Genomic DNA, 19,965 nt, shown 5'->3' on the forward strand with positions numbered 1-19,965 from the left:
ACATTATTGTGCAGGAAGAGAAGCAGTCACATCATTTCTGTTTTGCACAACCTGCTTAAAGTTTGCAACTAAATGCTTGTCTTCAGTTGAGCTGACAAGAGAAAAGAGGGGGCTCAGTGAACCATGGCAGGGCTGCCATGAAATGACAGGAATCATTGGCATACATTTCAAATAGCTCTCTCAATCCTATTAAAGTATTGCAGTCCTGCTTTAAAATAGACAAGTATGAAACAACTTTGATAGATAGAGACTAAAATGGCTTATTGATTTATTTTTTTTAAGACTGAGGAAAATTACCCAAAATGTGTCATTCTTTAACATTTAAAAATACACTACATAAAAAATGAACAACTGCAGTAAATAAAAGTTTAAAAATAACTGTTTCGGTATGCAAAGAGTAAGAAGTGTAGAAATGTGAACATATGAATGCATACTTTCATAAAACCACAAAATTAACGTCAAAAAATACATACACTGAACTACATTTCAAAGGTAGCAACAAAATTGCTCTTTAATTGCATCACTTTACATTAATGCAATTTTTTCCTTTTAAAAGATTATTGATACAAAGAATCTGAAGATCCATTTTCCATTGTTCTTTTAGGAGTGGATGTGACATTCAGGCTGAAGGAATAGACTGAAGACTGAGAACTGGCTCTATTGTGTATAAAACTGTAGGATGTGTCAGGTTCAGCTTGCAATGCCAAAAATCTGGGATACAGCTCTGGTCAGGCTGAATTCTTAGCTTGAAGCCATGGTGATGTTTGAACTCCCTCTTGATTCCTAGAGTAAAATAAAGTAAAAATAAAAACCAAAACAATAAAGAATCTACATTTGCTTTCACAAAGGTATGCTTATGAAGTATTTGCATGTGTTTTCTTGTTTCAAACACTTTTTTAAATATATATATATATAAAAAAAAAATCTTTAATAAGCAGGACCAAAGGACATTAGCTAGAGCAGGGGTCCTCAAACCTTTTAACCAGGGGGCCGGCGCGTGGATGAAGTGGCTGGCAGCCATCTGCGGCTGCTTGGTTTCCCCCCCCAACCCCTGGCGGGGGGGGGGGGGGGCGCGCGGGGGGGTCTGTAAATAGCGGGGGCTGGATCGAGGACCCTGGGGGGCCGTATCTGGCCCGTGGGCTGTAGTTTGAGGACCCCTGAGCTAGAGTATTAGCTAGTATTCTGCACTAGTAAGTGTTAGGACACAACAGCCTGCTTAAATTTAAGTACTACAAATACTTACAGAAAACTTTTACCCATTACCATTTCTAGGGTGTGTTTTTTTAATCAAGTAAACAAATATTCTACAGTCTCCCTGTCACTGTTATTAGGAAAAATATGCCATGCCAACCATGGAAGGTATTCATTACTTTTAAATACACTTTACCATCAATTGAAATCAAACACTTACTACTCTTCAAATGTTAGCCTGTTAGAAGATGATCAGGGAATACACACTGGATGTACGTTGATGGGGAAGCATGATTCATAATTCAGTGAGTCTCAGCATTCAGTCAAACAGTTATAAAGGTTAGACCAGTTAAAACTCAATGTTAAAGAACTGCCAGCATTAAAACTGTGCATCCTACTTTGAAAGATTATGGATAATATCAATATATCAGCATTAATAATTTTTAAATGCTAAATAAATACACTCTCTATTCCCTTAAATATCCATAATAATAAACAAACTTAAGAAAACACAATGCCATGTTGCTCTTCTGCCCTTTACCAAGGTATTTTACTCAATGCACTATATAGCTGTGGAAATAACATTCAATTATTTCATCAGGTCACAAAATATGCGACTACTTCACATGCAAAGCTTAATTACAGAAAGAAGTTAAGATACTGAAAGACTGTTACGGTATATTTGAGTTCAGCATTTCAGGAAGAGTATACATGCATATATAAACACACACACATACACAGAAATGCATGTACACAGAGGCACAGATTCCAATATACATACTCATCCAGAGACAGGCAGAAGGGTGTGTGTATTTTAACAAATCCTGACTCAATCATATATATAAAGACACATTCATGAAAGATTCCCCTTTCCTTTGTTACTACTGCTGGAGAAAAATCAATGGTTGCCTCTAACACCTACTTCAACAGTTCCCTTTGATATAGACTCTTTTGATTTCCTGATTCACCACAAGCCATACTGCAGCTACTGTAAACAGCCAGGTTATGTTAGACCTTCATTAAAAACCCATACAGCAGCAAATTTAGATGACTGTTTCAAGTAGGTAGTTAACATGCGGTAGTGCCTTGAGTTTTTCTTATCTATGGTGGTGATGAGGATGGGATAACCAGCAGAGCTAGCAAGTATGATCTGTAACACTCTAGGCTTTCAGTCCTTCTGGGTTCAACGCTACACAGAAACGAAACCACTAAAAAGCCAAGGCACAGACAAGATTTACTGCAGTTGTATCAGCACATCTGATACAAAATCTCAGTGGAGGTATCCACCTGTTACACCAATTAACAGTTTGTTATTTGTACACTTTAATCAGCTGACCATACAGTCAAATTTCTAAAAGAAAGTAATACATAAAAGGATATTAGGACAATACTGAAACATTCAACTAACTTGTGATGTTCTAAAGACCCTCTGTGTGTGTAAAAAAAATGAAATCTATAAGATATCAGCTATAAATAGGTTTCACAACTGATTGAAGACAAATTTAAACGTATTGGTTTGTACTGCTTTCAACATCTCAATCAGCGTATCACAATGAGTAAAAATCGTATGCTGCAATTACACTCTCAAATTACTCTTTTTCCAGACATAGGTTTTTTTATGAAGAATATGGCATATTCTAGTAAGGAGATTAGAAATCAAATTTCCTTTGAGAGTTGCAAAAAAAAAAAAGTGTGAAACTTAATGATTGGCAGCAAGTCAATAGACTATGTTCAGTAAAAGCTTCACTGTTGGGGGAAAAAAAGCTCTGTTTTCGTTATCCAGATCCTGTGTTGTACTTCTTATGAAGAACACAATATTGTTTTCATTGAATAGAAGGGAAATTGGATCTAACAGCAATTTGACTGATGTAAAAAAAATAATCTTGGCTGTTACTCGTAAGAACTGTTTTGATCCAATATCATTATAGACATTCATGATTATTAAGAAAATAGGATTCTATACAGTAGAAGAAAAAATACTCAGAACTGTTACAACACTCATTGTTTGAACACATACCTATATGCAGGAGTTTTAAAGGCAGTTATAATTTCCACAACAGACCTCTTTCAACATTATTGTATTTTACATTATGATTCATATTTCAATGAATAATATTGTACATTATTGTACCTTTCTAAAACATGTAGTAAACTGACAAACTCAAATGACTATGCCAGAGCTGTGATTATAATCCATCATATAAATATGCATTTAGGTAATTTTTAAAAGAGGAATTATGTATCTTAAATAAGGTGTGTGTTCAGTTAAATCTTAAGCATAGCACTTTTATTTACCCACTAAGCCGTAAATGATTCCATCTAAACTGTTACACTTCATCAGGTAAATAGATATTTAGGTCACAATATGTCTAGCAAAAATATGCTTTCAAAATATTTATGTAATATAGTAATTGTTCATGTCCTACGGTCATTTTTCAAAGTTTGATAGCCTAACTTTATAGAACATGTTTTCCCAAAGACCTGAATATGAAAGGTTAGCCTATATTATGGAATAATTGCTTTCTAAACTATAGGTAACACAAGCAGTTTTTTAGTATTAGACATGGAAAAAGATTTCTAAAACAATTCTTCCCTACATTTTTTCTTCTGTGAGTAACCTATGATCACATTTAGGATCTAGTTTACAGGTTGTCTCATGATACATGAGCTATGTTACCAAAGTTAAAACTGATTTATAGTGGATTGCTTCATTATGTATGATATTGTCAGGAAATATAACACCATCATGTATTATATCCTTATATAAATTTTTATTGCAATGTCAGCCTACTCAAAAGCATCGTGTTGTGATCAAAGACACACCATTTTGCTTTTATATACCAATGCTTGTGGAATAATATGCACAGTTAGACACCTGGAATTAGAAGACTATGCATGTGTTACAACAGTGGTGCAAACAGATAACTACATAAAGAAATCCACTGCTAAAAGTATATTGTTTGTCTTCGGTTGTAGAAATAAAATCTATAACCAGAGCTGAAGCCACAAATCAGTCAGAACGGTTTCAGCCCTCAAAGCCTAAACAAGGATGATTTTACTGAACCACAATTTTCACTATAATACCACACTACAACTTCTCAGTTGCTCTCCACTATTTATATGTTACAACAATAACTCCTTCCCATTTTGGGATTTCCCACTACTAATTTTAGTTACTTTAAACTACTTTCCAATATTCAGTTTCAAAATTCAGCAGCCCAAACTTCCCTTCCGCTTTCTTATGACATGTAACATTCTATATTATAAAAAAAAAAAATATCACAATAAGTCGTAAGGTTTTTGAGAGTTATGGCTTCTGGGTTGTTAATAACAAGCTTGCATATATGGCTTTGACTGAGGTAAGAAAGTAATGAAACTGCTTAGAATCAGAACAGAATATGATGAAGGAATGAAATAAAAGGGCAGAAAGAACAATACTGAAGTTACAACATAATACAAAGACAGTTATGGGGGTTTCCTGTGTGACGATGCAGATGCAGTAATGAGTTCAGTGTTACATCTCAAGGTAAATTAAAGACAATTTTGTTGAACTACAAGGCCAAAGTGTGATCTGGAAATCACCAGGTTACAGGATACTTAGTTGCAAGAGGATGCCTGACAGCAAACAGAAGTGCAGAGAGACAAGCAAGCTATAGTTTCTTCCATATTATAGCAACATCTAAAATCCCTGGAAAGGCTGTAGCACAAGCCCTCAAGAGTAGGAAGAAATGTAGGGTAAGTACAGACACTCTGAGCGATGGGGAGAAAATGAGAGATGATCAGTGTATTTCTCCACAATTGACTTCTAATACTGATTCTTCTCACCCCAATTCTGGAACATACATATACATAGTAATACAGTATACAGCAAATCAAATGGCCAATAATGCTCTTTTCACCTTCTCCCTGCTACATGCTGTCACTGTAGCTTGCATCATTTCACTGCAGCAACAGCAATTCCAGGAAAAGAAACAACCACTATCTTGGATTGCATCACCTATGTGAAAAACTGTTTCCCTATAAAGATGCACATTTTCAGCTGATGCAAAACTTTCTTCTCAGACTACTATTTCCAACACTCAGTTGCCTTTTGCCAGACAATGCCAATGGGCTTCCAGTATAGTTCTCATTCTGTTGCTGTTAAAAGTAGCTCCAAGAGCTATTTCTCGCTCTCAGTGAAGTAAGTAAAACATCAGACTGATTGAAAATGCTAGAAGCTGGTGCTTAAAATGGAAAGCATTACTAGTGGGTGTCAGTGCAATACAGTGCTAGTTAATGAACTTTTTCAAAGCAGGAATGGCCAAAACTGGAAAGTTTGCTTCCCATGTCAATGATTTTGCAATTCTGTATGCTGAGGCAGTAGGACTAAACTGGTGCTCCGACACAAAGTAGGAAAACGGTAACATTCAGTATAAATTTTAATTGTCAGCACTTCTGCCTGGATTTTGCAAACAATTTGCTATCAAGAATAATTCAGTGGGCTGCCAACTCATTATATATTAAGTCAGAAAGGTAGGCACACTACATACTTTGGGTGCTGCTAGCCAACAATACTAATGGCTTTTTTCTTTATCAAAGAATTCCTTCTTCCACTTTCACGATTTTTTAAACAAACATGAGCCTGAAAAAACTGGAAATAATTTTTTTCCCATTTTTATAATGCTTTAGCATTTAATGCATTTAGTGAAATCACACTCTAGAGGCTCAATTAAAAGCAATTAAAAGAAAGATTTCATAATACTGTAATTGTTTTTCTAAAAGAAAATCCTGTGTTATTCAAACATACTTAAACATAGCATGCCTGAAGAACGCATGGGATTGGATGGATGATCACATCACAGGAACACCTTATCTTTGTTTTGCCGGCTTAAAGACAGTTTGTTTTTGCATTGCTAATTTTGACGATTGCCAAATATTCTGGCCAAAATCCACCATACAGTCTATATAGAAAGTTCTTCTTCCAGATGCTTCATTGGAATACACACCGAAGTGCCCCCTTTTCAGGTCAAATTCTCAGCACTACACTATTAATACAAAAACATTAGGCAAACTATGTAATGCACTGTTTTCATGGTTAAATGCTCAGTTTGTATTGATTTCAATCCAGGTTTCCAAATTCTGTAGTACTTTTTGCCCATACTGTCTATCAGTGTCTTCCCACTTTCTCAAGAATGGAAGCAACTTCTAATATTATTTTTAAATTGAGTAGCTAACCCAAATGGCTATTGGTTTATCTTGTGCTGCATGTTGCAAACAACATTGAAAGGTACACTGCACTCTTACTAAACTGTTGTGACACCTTTCCATGCTTTGAACCAGTGCATAAGACTGTTGCTATCTTTAACTGATTCTCCTCTTGCTTCCAAGAAAGCCTTTTCTGCTATGTGAGTTCTCACACAGCTTTTCATTGCCTCGGATCAGTATTTCTCTCTCTCCCACAGTTCCCTTTCAGCTTTTCACTTCTTTCTAGCAAGAAGGGGAGAAGGGGACTACAACCAGAGACGAAAACACTCACGACACCATGCTGAGGTACAAGCAGCTCACAAAGTAGTCCTCCCCACTTAGCCTTTTCTTCTGCCAGTGCTAGTGGGAAAACAGTCCCTACCCAACTAGTTAAAGTGTCAAACTTCATATTCTCTTGAGAAATGCATTCAGTCATCAGCTGAATTCCTAGACAGTGTGACTGTCTGACGTAAGCCTTCAAAGTTTCGTCTTAGTTGGATGTATACTGCTGCTCTAGCAGAAAAAGGGAAAAAAGTATATTTACATTCATTTTGCCAAACATTAGCATCTTCTGTCCAATCATTTAAATGCAGAAGTGTTGGGAGAAAACAGCTTAGAGAACAAGGGTTGACACATACAGTGTGAAATCTTAAGGTGCTTGAATGCAATGAGGGAGAAAGTGAGACAGAACCACATTCCATCTCCCTAACTGTGCTATAGTCCACATGAACTTTGTGACAGGTCTCTGTCTCTCAGCCACACTTCACTAGCTTCTGCTGACATTCAGCTGTCAGACAGCAACCCTTTACCATGCCCCTAACATGCTCTACAGCTTCACCCAATTAACTCGCTTTCACTTGACATTGCAGCAAAAAGCTTCATAATAGGTGGTCAAGGTGCATGGTGTCTGCTTGCCCTCTAACTGCTCACGCGCAGCAAAACGCTTAGCTACCCTCCTTTTTGTCTGTTTGCTCTGAACTGCTGCAGCTACAATTTAGGCATTCTGCTACTAAACAGGACAGCAGACCTTTGACAGTGGTGCATTAATCTATATTTTAGCAAAGACTAATTTTAATGCAGAATCCTAGCGCTAATCATCATAAACATTTTGACAAAAAAGAAATTACACTGATTCAGTAAAATACTTCAAGCACTTTATAATTAATCAAGATGTACTGTACCAGCAATATGGATATAAGGGGTTAAAGAGGGAAAAAGTGATTATTTCTAATACTAATGTTTAACAACAGAAAGGAGAAAGGTCTAGAAACAATGAAAGTGTCTTTATGATTCAGCTTTCCTGCATTAAAAAAAAATCTTTATGCATTCAGAAGATTAATTTTTGCTATGCATTTCTGCCAAATATGCAATATTTTTGAGGAATAATCTTCAGAAATATAAATCTATGTAGCTAACAAAACAAATGAACTGTTAAAAAATTGAAATCAACATTTTAGAATTCTCCTGATAGCTTATATAAAAAGGAGAACAAACATGGAACTCACTGTTATGTTGCAGAGAGATGCGTTAAGAATATTCCCATTTGCTCACTACTCCTCTCAAGTATTTTTGTAATAAATATGTGGAGTCGGTCAGAAAAGACCCTTAAAAATGCAATATGCAGTAAGTACTGATGATGTTGAAGCACTCTTTGCTAAAGGGGCACACTGTAAACCAAGGGTGGAACAGTCTGGATGAGCACTAGTGTCTTGACAGTGAAATTAGGAGAGCTGCTGTAGCAAGTGCTTTCTGGTGGTCTTACGGGTTTCAACTACCACAACTCCAGCAAGGCAAGACTCAAAAGAATACCCATGAAGCAATTCCAGATTCAGGTGTTTGCAAAACTACAGCAATTTCAGATAGGCTGTGTAACCTATTTGTTTCCCAGTATATCCATAGGGACAAGTCCCCTTGAAGTTCTCTCTAAAAATATTGAAAGGGCATTTTTTCACACAAGAAATCTGATTGTCAGAAAGAGAAGCAGACATCCAGTAGAAAGTGGAAGCTCAAGAGATGCCATATGCATGAAGGAAGGAAAAAAAAAAAGGAAATCTATTGACTGAGGTGTAAAGCAGACACCTCTCTTGACACGAATTTAGAGCAAGGACATAGAACAAACTTATCTTTAGGAAAGGTAGTGAAAAGGAGGAAGTCATAAGGACTTGGAGCTCACACATCTCTGGCAGAGGTTGCTGATGAAAAAATAGGCAGTTTTGCAGCAATGAAAAAAAAAATGTAGCTAACATCCCACTTAGATTTCAAGTAGGAAAATGGTATTACTCAGAATTAAAATAAGGTGCGAGGGACACACAAGGCATTTTAGTGGAGAATATTATTGTAAATCTCTCCAAAAACCTTTATATGAGCAAAATGTGATTCAGTCCACTTGGCCGTGAGGATATAATCCAGTGTTGTCCATATTCCTGACGTGAGAAGGGAAATGCTAATCTTATGAACTACAGCCTTTAGCATCCCCTAATAGCAGATTGATGTTAGTTCTTAGGAGATAACAGAATTTGGATCATAAACTGGATACAGACATGGTTTATGCAACCTATCTGAAAAACAGATTGTAATCTGTTATCCAAAATACAAACACTTCCACGCTGAGTAAGAACATCTGCATTAGCATTAGGCTACAGGCTAATCTAAATCTCAGTTCATCTCAATACCTGTATTAAACTGAGTAGCCTCTTAAAAAGATCCTCTAATGATGGAGAAAAAAATTACTGACTTACACCACATGCTTACAAGTGAACTATTACTGCTGTTGACTTAACTTTCTCAAAATTAATGTTTATTATTAAAATCAATGTATGAGCAGGACAAAGAGTTTCACCCTTTTAGCACTGGCCAATGAAGTGTAGATTTTCTGGGTTGTCCACTACAGATGTGTATCCTGCTACCTCCCAGCCACAATTCTGATAAGGACTTCATCCCCCTCCCCCATAAACTAGCCTAGAGAAAGATTCACCAGGAAGGGGTACCTTTGGCTCCCTGTAGGTTTTGGATAGTTTTCAAACTTTTGTTTGCTTATCCAAACCAAGCACTTTAATGTTAATTCTTCCCCAGTAAAACTCAATTGAAATAAATTCAGGAGGGAATTATTCTTTCTCCCACAAATACCATGCAATATCTGAAGCAGTGTATATTCAATAGAGTTCTAAAGAGTAGTTCTAAAACAGTAATGGTCAGGGAAAACAGTTGGCTTTCTGGCAGTATTGCTTATAAAACATCAGTTGATATCTGAAGAGCCTAAAAAAGAATTTTAAAGCTCAGTTTCAGTTGATGGCTAACATGTAGGTCTTTTGTAAATGTAAGATCCAAATTACACTAACTGGGCAAGGAATCAAGCTTATCAGTTATAAACAACTTGAGTGTGGGTGAGCTAGGTTTACTGTGTCTATTGGTTTTGGCCAAATTTATATATACAATTATACTTCAGACTGGAATTAAATTTAAAAAAAATCTAGTAATTACTTCAACAGAACTTTTTATACTTACTAGATTCCTGAGCACAATCAGCCTCTAAGAACTGCTCTTAGCTTAGGTATTAGATCATCATTTTCTGTGAGGCTGAACATACAGTTTGAGTGAGTCCACTAGGCAAATGGAATTAATATTTCCTGCACATAAATCATATTTTATATGAATCAACATTTAAAAAAACTCTAATGGAATTTTATCCTTTTGTGTATATATATGCCAAATGTGTGTTCTGAAAGCACGGAAGAGTTAAAACAAAAACAAAACCCAAATAAAACAGAACCATCATCATCACATACAATGCTACAAACTTTCATCAGGCACATAGAATTTTTATCAGAAGAGTCATGAACATAAAATGAGACTTGGAGAGAGGTTTCTTCAGCTTTTTGGTTTGTGAAGCAAGAAAGCTGTAACACAACTTTAAAAAACTGTTTTACACGGGGATGTTTCAGTAATTTGGTGTTCTTTCTATTTGGTGGCCCGTGTACCAGAATGGTAGCTTAAACTCCTTTATTCAGAGTGTCTGGTCAGAACATGCTCTTCTAAAAAAAAATCTTACATTTAAAGGGTAGTAGACATCAGTAAGTTATTAAATGAAACTAGAAATTCCTAAAGCAATAGGATGTTTCAACATGCACAAATTAAAACAAAACTGGATGACTTTAAGCATCAGGAAGCTTTGCAAAGTCCTGGTTAAGTTATGATACATGCTCAGGCTCCCAAAAGAGTGCAATGCATTTAGTAGACCCTGTGAAAAAAAACTGGATGTCACACAGCATCTGAAAACTAACAGGTCCCTGACCATAAGTGTATAACCACAAGCTGATCCTTTTGTTATCGTATCCTTGGTAGTCAACAAAAGCTGAGAAATCAGTGACTTATTTCATCATTGTGGCTCTGGCCTCCAAGAGCTTGCTTTGTCAAATATAGGTGCCTGCAACACCTATATAGGACAAAAGGCTTTGAAAATATTGATGAACATACAAATTTAAGACAAGCAAGTATTGCAATGTCAGATTTATGGTGACGTTTATTGAGTGAACTATGGGTTTATGGGCCAATTTCAGTTAAGGGCCAGATCCAAAAGTGTGGCATCTTAAAGCAATGTGGCTTTAAAGGTTTCATGGTTCCCTCTTTAAAAAGCTGTAGGAATTGAAGCAGTTACACCATCTGAAATGGATGAAATAGAATCATTGCATCATTACAATATCACTTTGCTTTCCTAATATCATCACCTGCAGCAAACTCTGCTGGTGATTACCATGCTATTCTTGCCAATATTTGTAGTAAATTTTATTACTTATGGTGCATTTTAAAGATAACCTACCTTACACACACACACACACACACAAAAAAAAGTTCTTCCTTTCCAAAACATAGTATTTTGAAACAAGCCAACAAAAAAATCCAAATTCTTGTAAAATGCAAAGGGAAAGATATAGTTCAAGAAGCACACTGGTTTCTTCATCTCTTTCTTTAACTGAACCACTACACAAACGGAAGATAACATAAGTTATTTGAAAAATCAAGATTCTTGTCATGATAATACCCTTTTAGCTGACAATGAAGCTCTTTACCCTACTGTGTACTCATTTAACATTTTTAAAATTTGTTCAGGTACTAGTTTATTCAACCAGCCAAACTGCTTCAGGGAGCCCAGTCTCTTGCAGAAAATAGGTCCTTACTATGATCAACTGGAAAACCTGTGCCTTCACTACACAATGTGGGTTTCACAGACTTCCACAAAAAGGTTTTACATGCAATTTAAAAACAACAACAATAAATAAATATATAGGGTAAATATTAAGCAGTGTGACTTAAATATGTAAAACCCAATAAAAATAAACATTAAGATGTAACTTGCTGAATGTAAGCCCTTAAATCATGTCAGCGTTACAGGAATAAAATTATGAGTTAAGAACAGTGTTATGCTTCATGCCTTAACTCTGAATTTCCTGTCTTTTTATCTCTGCAAGTCATACTCTCTAATATATTTTAAAGGGCTCTTTTGTTTTTTTCATTTCTCACATTAACTTTTATGCTTAAAGTACAAAATGCAAGCAACCAGGCAACAGAAGTAGGCACACACATATTCCTACAAAAACATGTTACTCTACTGCAAAAATGTCACAGAAAAGAACATAAATATTTGGGTGGGGTTTTTTTCCCCCAGTTGAAAAGGATGCAAACATGCACAATTGTAGCAGAAGGCAGGGAAAAAGAGCAACCAGCAGAAAAACAACCGGACTTACAAATTCCAGAAAGGTACAAAGTAAAGGAGACTTTCTTCATTGCCCTCACTGTCTCCCTTTGGCCTGCAGAGACCTGCTCCTCCTCGCACTGGACTAGGGAGGTCCACTTTCCTGCGGAGGAGAGTCTGCCCAACGGCGGCACTGAATTCCCAGGTGGTGGGGCACTGGCCACCTCTGATGACCAGACATCAGAGGGACGTCTGCCATCCAGAGGAAAACATAAAGCTCTAGCATGAGATTTTGCTTGACAAACATGTAAAAGTCCATTTTCTGAGGGGAATACTTCCCCACTCTTTTATATGTAGTTTCACCCTCAAACAGATACTCCAGGCCCAACCCAGTTAAATATCAGCATAAATTTTTTTCCCTCCCCCCCTTTTTTTTTTTTCAATAGGTGCATGTAGCATTATCAATGCTACATTTTAAGTGGGGGCATGCTGCACACGTATGCATTTCTAAGGCAGGCTGGAAAAAAGGCAGACTCCTGGGAACACTGCCCCAGGTCTCACTCTCTGTTCTTGCCTGCGGATGGGGCAGAGGGCTGGTGGTACCAAGTACAAGAAACACCACAAAAGACCACAAAAACCCTTCCACCTATTATCTCAACCAATTGAATTGCAACTCACAGGCAGCATCCACACATCTCGCACTATTTATCAAAGCTAATGCCTGAAGATCAGCACTGAATTTTCTCATTATCAGTGCTTTACAGACTTCACTTGATACACAAAACCAAACAGGTGTCAGAGCAAGAAAATAATTGTTCACAACAGTATACCTTCTAGGATCTAAATTTAAAATACCGAGAAGGTACCAGGAAGATGACAATCTGGATTGCACGGATTCATTTGCCATTTAAGTATCTGAGCTGTACTCATTCAGGCACAGCTATGCTTTAATCCCCTCCAAAAAATTCTCAGTGAATTCTCAGTCTCAGAACAAACAGACATTCCCTTTATGTTTAACCCACAGTTTAACAGAGAATAATAGAAGCTTCCCAGCTCTCTTTCTTGAAATAACTTCTTCAAAAGGAAGGAGGAAGCACCTTCTGGCCTGTGTAAAAGTCCTTGAGTCTGGAAAGAAGTGAATTTGTCTGCCTTTGTAGAGAATATTTCTTTTCTTCTATAAAGCCAGTAAAATTGTGTCCTTGGCTCTGTTCTTCTGTGAAAACTTTTTCCCAGGGTTAAATGTCCTGGTCTATAATACCCAGTGCTCAAAATTACAGCCTGTCTAGCACTCCCAGTACTTTCATTTCTACTGCAGCATTAGCAGCATAAATAATAATACACAAAAGTTCCTTTTAATTTGATGTGCTGAAAAATGTCACTTTGAGAGGTGTGGAAAGAAGGCAAAAGAAACAGGGGTGTGTGGAAAACAGGAAAGAAACATGGCTGCTGAGTAAAACTCATTGCATATTACCAGTGACACACGTTTTAAAAGACTGCTGTAAAGACATCGAATAAGGAAAACGGCATCACATGGCCACCTCCTGACTCATGGTTGCCCTCCACAGCAACTGTACCCTTTCCGAACCATTCAGCTGCAGAAAGCCCCAGGTACTAATTTGCAATGAAATGAAAGACTAGCTCATTCCTGTATCTCTCCTTCAAAAACTGGACACAATGAAGTGTTGGCATTCACTTCCTTTTTCCCTGTTAACCTGCTGCAAGCAGAGAATGAATGCACGATGATTTTTTTTACAGAGCAAACTTGAACTTACACTTCAGACTTGTCTCCTTATCCAAATCATCAGTTTCTCTAAATCAATTTCCAAGGGGCTTCTCTGGGAGTTACAATTGTTGCACTGGCCTGAGCACTTCAGGATAAGAGACAAATAGAGCTTCTAGATTCAAGCGTCTTGTTTTCAGCCCTGGGAACTGAGGACCCTTGTTTGTGAGCTAGTAGTTCCAGTACCTCACTAGAAACACATTTCTAATGCCATAGAAATGCAAACCATGAAGGAAAAAAAGGAAAGGAGATTACCTTCCTGAAAACATGACCCTCCTTTTTTGCAACTCAGCCAATGACTTGAAAGATTTGTTTTGTGCTTAACATTGGAACAAACCTGCGGTCATTTAGGAACTTCATGGTTTCCATTAAACCGCCCAGCATGGACATTTGGAATTTCATGGCAACTGTGAAGTGAGAGTGTAGATCTTGCTTTTCCAAAGCACCAGCCTCTGCCGAGAGCTAACACCCACACACATTCACTCACATTCCTTAGCCAATTCATGTCATTAAGGAGACTTTAAGAACAGACAAAACAAAGAAGAAAAAAAAACACAACCAAAAAACCAAACCAACCCCACTTAAACCTCCTTCTTAAACACTTGAAAGCAAAATACTACAAGTGGAAATGTAATGTTCAAATGCAGTGAAGGCATTGTGTCCATCTACAGTATTTACAGCATTAACTCTGCAACTTCACTGAAAAGCTGGTATTGGAAACCACCTAATTACCCAAACATTTACCTCTCTGCAGGTGTAAATACATGGGCCTAATAAGCCTTCCCACTGTGAAAGCAGTTACTTAAATTATATTGAAATATTAAAAACTATTTAATGAGCTTTTTTCCCCTAAAGTAAATTGAGTGTGTGCCTTAACCTGCTTCAGGCAAAGGAAGTTTCAAACATATTGGTTTTGAAACTAGCCATTATTTCCCATGTTGCAAAAACGGTGATTTTATTTCCCAACAGCAAATGAAACTGTCAGGAAAATTTAGATGCAATAAAATTGGGTGGTTAAACCAACATGCTGGATTTGGAATAAAACTGAATTAAAGGAATTAAAATTAAGCATTATGTCAGTCAAACTTTATAAAAGCTGTTTGAAAGGGGGGGAGCAGGGGATGTTGGGTTTTGTTTCTGTTTTGCAGAAGTTAGGTTTTGGACTTGGTGAAGTCCACCCATAACTACCCATTTTATGTCCATCAACTGTGTCACATTTGAAATTTGCGCAATGAAAAATATTTTGCATAAAATGTGTTGCTTCTGGCAACATTTCTGCCTAAATAAAAAGTTGTCAGGCAGTGTGTGACTTTAGTGGTACAGAGTTTTAAAATGGTGGCTTCAGTCCAAGGCTAGCTAATAACGGCTGACATGCACTGGAATCTTGAGGCCTAAATCAACATTGTTTTCACAGCTGTAATTAAGCCACCTAATCAGAAGCACATTTTGACGGGACAGTTTCTGGAAGCCAGACATTACAATTTCTTATGCCTGGAGCGCAGTGGCTCATGAGAGGTCCTCATTTAATTTCAGGTTTAAAAAAAAAAAAAAAAAAAAAAGGCTGTAAAATGAAAAGACTATAAAAAAAAGCAGTGTACGGCTGTTGAAATGAAGCAGGCCTATGTGTTCATGCCTTGACCAACACTGCATCCCACCCTCCTTCGGCTCTCTGCCGAGTCCCCAGCTCTCAAGTGGCAGCTGCACACAGTGAGATTAAGGGCTTCTGCCAAAGTCAACAGATGAGCTGGTCTGAACTGGCTCTCTGTGTGTTCTGACTGTAAATTGTGCTGGTGATGATTAGAGAACTCTAACACAGGATGTCGACTCTTAAAACTGTCCAGAGAAAATAATTTTTTTTTTAAGTTCAGGAAATTTTTTTAGACTTCTTTTGTGGCTTGGTACATAGTGTTGTGTCTATAACTTTCAGATGATCCAAACATGAATTCGCACAAATTAAGTAACTATATTATTTTAAAAATACACTGTTACTTGCTCACAGCAAGATCCTTCATTTGGAGATGTTTACATAGCAGTGCTGCTGCTGAATGCAATTCTCTAACTAGTACGCTCTAGCAGTCTTGTGCTTCTACCACCTGCCAGTGGAATATACTCCTTAAAGTTCAGACTATCAACTATTTCTGTTGTGTGACTATCACTTCAGGACACTGTCATATGTGAAACGGCTAAATTGTCTTGCTCTTTTTCTGTAGTACAGCTACATTAGTAACTTTAACATAAACTTTCAACCCCAGAGGCCATTGTAAAACTATCAATATGAAGGCACCAGTCACTGGGGTCTGATTACATTTAGTTCTGCACTGTAATTACATATGGATTATATTAACTGAACCTTTTGCCTTATAGGAAACATTTTAATCAAATTAGTTTAATTTGCAAATATGTTACAATAGTCTGACAAGTTAAAAGTTCACATAACTAGAATATTGAGTATCCAAAAATTTTTGCATAGAAAAAGAAGTATTCTTTACAAAATAGCAAATTTGTTGTTGGATTACTGTAACTGTATTTTAACACCTTGCTTTAAATTACATGAGTTTTATAATATTGGTTTCATATTATATTTTTTTTTATTGGTACTACATAAAAAACAAATAGTTTAAATTACATGATTTATACAGCTTGGTTACAACTATTACTCATGTAAGCAATACCATGTAACATGGTGAGCATTTATACTAGGATACCCGCATTCCTTGGCTATGCAGTAAGGTTGGCAAGTGGTGCCCAATTACTTAAAGTCAGGTAAGAAATGCAAATATTTCAGTAAACAAATAGCTTCCAGAAGGTATTATTGCCTTGTGGATTCATCCTGATGGAGACTTCAAGATTACTAGGCATTATGAACACAGTTTTCTATTTTTGCCTGTACTGGTATTTCCACTCTTTCACATCTATTACCCATCTCAATAGTTGGGAAATTCTCCTTGTGGGCCTGTCAGATTTTTCTTTACTTACTATCACTTCAAGAACATCCATATGTTCACAGTAAATAAACCACACACTGGTAGCTAATAGCACTGTGTGAAAGTTACAATTATTTGAGGTCTGTATCTTACTGAATTCTGTCCTAGACTATTTCCAAAGAAACACTGCAAGACAGAGGGTAACAACAAAAATAATAAGCGTGGTAATTTTTTTGCAAGGCAAATTAAGAACTAGTATCTCCAAATCTTTCACAAAACCAGTTCAATTCCAAATCTTTCAAAAATATTTTCAGTTCAACTGTGCATCAGGCTAGCATGAAGTAGTGGAAAAGTCAAGCAGTTTTTATCCAGGACCTTTCTGCTTCTTGCAACATCTGGGAAGAATTCCCCCAGCTACATCAGTCATTCCACGTCCTAACACAAGAGATATGGCTCCAGCTCATGAAAGAATCTGACATTTAACACGACAACGATGCAGTGAGTGTCTTTCTCCTATGCGGCAAGTGAAAAGGCAAACAGCTTTTTTTTTCTTTCTCTCCAGTTCTGTCCTCATAATTCTAAATGTAAGACATTGCACCCCTACCCGATGCAGGGCTCAGCCTTGAAACACAGACTGAACTGGTGAGAAGGAAATGGGGTGTGGGGCAAAGACATGTAAAACCACTGCCCTGACCAGCCTAGCTAAGTAGGAAGAAACTGTCAGTGGTGTATTTAACTGGTAACTTCGAGTTTAAAATATTTCTTTTCTTTCTCCCCCTCATGAACAGCATTCAAGTAGATCATGAGAACTGATAGCTGACTGCTCTGAGTAGGAAGAAAAGTGTACATTTTGCTTAACGCAGTTCTTTAACACAAAAATATGAGAACATACATCAGTTCCTAGGTTCTCAACAGTAAGTATGGATTTTTCTCACATAAGATCATTCTACCTGCTTCTCTCTCCTTACCAAAACCTACAATTCCTGTATTTTCAGTACTTTAAGTGGTATCAGTAGCCATTTTCAGACAAAGGACAGACACAGCCACAACTGTGAGGGGAAAAAAAGTAAGGATGATGCAAAGCCACATAGAGCAATGACTGATTTCCCCTTCAACCCTCATTAGAAGAAGCCTCCAAAGGCAACAGTTGTTTTCATGGTTAGTTGGAAAACTCTGATCTTACAGACCTTCACTTTACCCCTCTCACCCATCTGAAACTCACCTTCTCCTTTTTTTCAGTCAAGTTACCCCTCTGGCCCCCCAAATTTCCATTTCTCCAGTGCATACAAAAGAAGCCTTTCTCTCTTCATCATCTTTAAAAATGACTGTATTTTCCCCTTCATTTTCCACTCTCCTCTGGTTCTGAAGAAAGCAGAAAAAGGAAGGAATATCACCAGATCAGCTGCACATTCAGGATCAGAGAAAAAACTGACCACTTCCAATATAACAGTAGCTTCTTTTGTTTACTGAAACTGATACCAGAATATTTTAAATTTTTAAAATTCTGACAGCAGTACTGGTATTGGGCACAAAATCTCCAGGCCGAAAGCTGTGAAAACACAAACACTTTCTAGAGAAATTTTGAAATTAACTTAATTGTCAGTTCCTTTCACATGTGTCAGGTCACACTGGAAAACACAGTGTCACTGCACCTACTCCTCAGCACACTGTGCCTGCAGCAATGAACTCCCTGGCAGTACAGACACAATGAGTTCATATGCTTGCCAGATGACTGGTATGACGCTACTTGCTGCCCCACAGCACCTACAGAGTCACTGCTTATGACTATACCACTGCACAGCACAGCACTTAAAAGCTCTCAGTACAAAGCCTACTTGTGAGTGCAACTCTGAATGAAAGTGCAAGTATAATAATAAACTAATGTATCTGAAAAAGAATTAGAATAGATCTAAGCAGCAGAATCCAGTAGCATTAAAGTAACTGGCAAGTGTTCATTTAATAGGAAACCCTGAAGCACAGTCCAGTTCTAAATGTTGCTGAACAAGAAATAAACAGGAAAAAAGAAATACAAGAACATTTTAGCTGATACCTTCTCTGCTTAAATACAGATCATGTGTACAGTTAGCTACTACCAGTGAAGTACTTCTACAAAACCTTCTCCTAAGCACATTAAGCATTGCTAAGGAAAAATCTTAAGAAGGCATAAAGGCAGAGACACGTAAAGGGAAACAACAGTTTCTTAAATTTCATGGAGAAAATGGCAGTGCTAGTCCAGTACTGAGTTCAGTGCTCAGTGAAATAATTTTCCATCTGATTTCACACTAAAGGTTGACTGCTGCCTTCTTGGTTCCTCTTCTGGCAACCTACATCCTTACTGTCAGGACTACATATGGCCATATGATGGACATCTGAGCTGAACTCTTACTACTATTAGCTCTACCTTTTATAAATACAACCCTTAATGTGTGGATGCAACAAGTTATGGAGGACACAACTCTCGATGTGGTACTTGCAATTCAGGGAAAGTAAATTTAAAAAAACAAGGAAATGGACAGAAGAGAAACTTATGGTTGCAGAGAAAGACTATTACAAATTATTAATGATTTGGTAACAGAAATAAAAGAAAAATACGTTTTAGAAATGTAAGGGAAAATTCAGAAGCATTTGGTAAAGAAAAAAAAACCAGGAGAAATTAAAAACAAACAAACAAACCAAACAACAAAACCAACAGAAAAGAGATACAGGAATAGGGAACAACAGAAGAGAAAAAAAAAAAAAAGAAGGGCTAGGTAGAAAACCAATAATCTGTATTTCAGCCGTACTGAATTTTAAAGAGCTGCAAGAATGAAAAAATGCACAGGGCCTTTCTCTGCACAGGGGAAGAATCAGAGACAAGTACGACACACAGATAGCTGGACACAGATGAAGAGTACAGAGACATTCTGCTATTGACTCCCTTTCACCCCACGCAATAATTCTCTTCTCTGTAGGCAGTGTTCCCAGCATTCGTCTCACCTCTGTCCATCATAATCATATGCCTTCCTGTTCCCCTCTGTTGGCATTAGCATGAGCACACACAGCAATCTCAGAATCTAAACACTATTGACTAAAAGGAAAGTGGTTGGACTAGAAGCAGACTGGAGGATGGAGATGTCAATTCAGAGTCTTAGATAAAAGATGAGGATCACTGATGTTGC

At 37.2% G+C, this 19,965-nt stretch overlaps 1 protein-coding gene across 1 annotated transcript in view; it reads right to left on the reverse strand.

Annotated features, from left to right (window-relative positions):
- Positions 1 to 480: 480 nt before the first annotated feature.
- CCDC171 (coiled-coil domain containing 171) overlaps positions 481 to 19,965 on the reverse strand; it is a 149,041-nt gene continuing 129,556 nt past the window's right edge. Inside the window, 3 exon segments of the mRNA XM_056324797.1 lie at positions 481 to 706; positions 709 to 769; positions 14,471 to 14,499. Coding sequence (XP_056180772.1) covers positions 558 to 706; positions 709 to 769; positions 14,471 to 14,499 — 239 coding nt within the window. The 3' untranslated portion in view covers positions 481 to 557.

This window comes from Falco biarmicus, chromosome Z (genome assembly GCF_023638135.1).
Source record: "Falco biarmicus isolate bFalBia1 chromosome Z, bFalBia1.pri, whole genome shotgun sequence".
Classification (NCBI taxonomy): domain Eukaryota; kingdom Metazoa; phylum Chordata; class Aves; order Falconiformes; family Falconidae; genus Falco; species Falco biarmicus.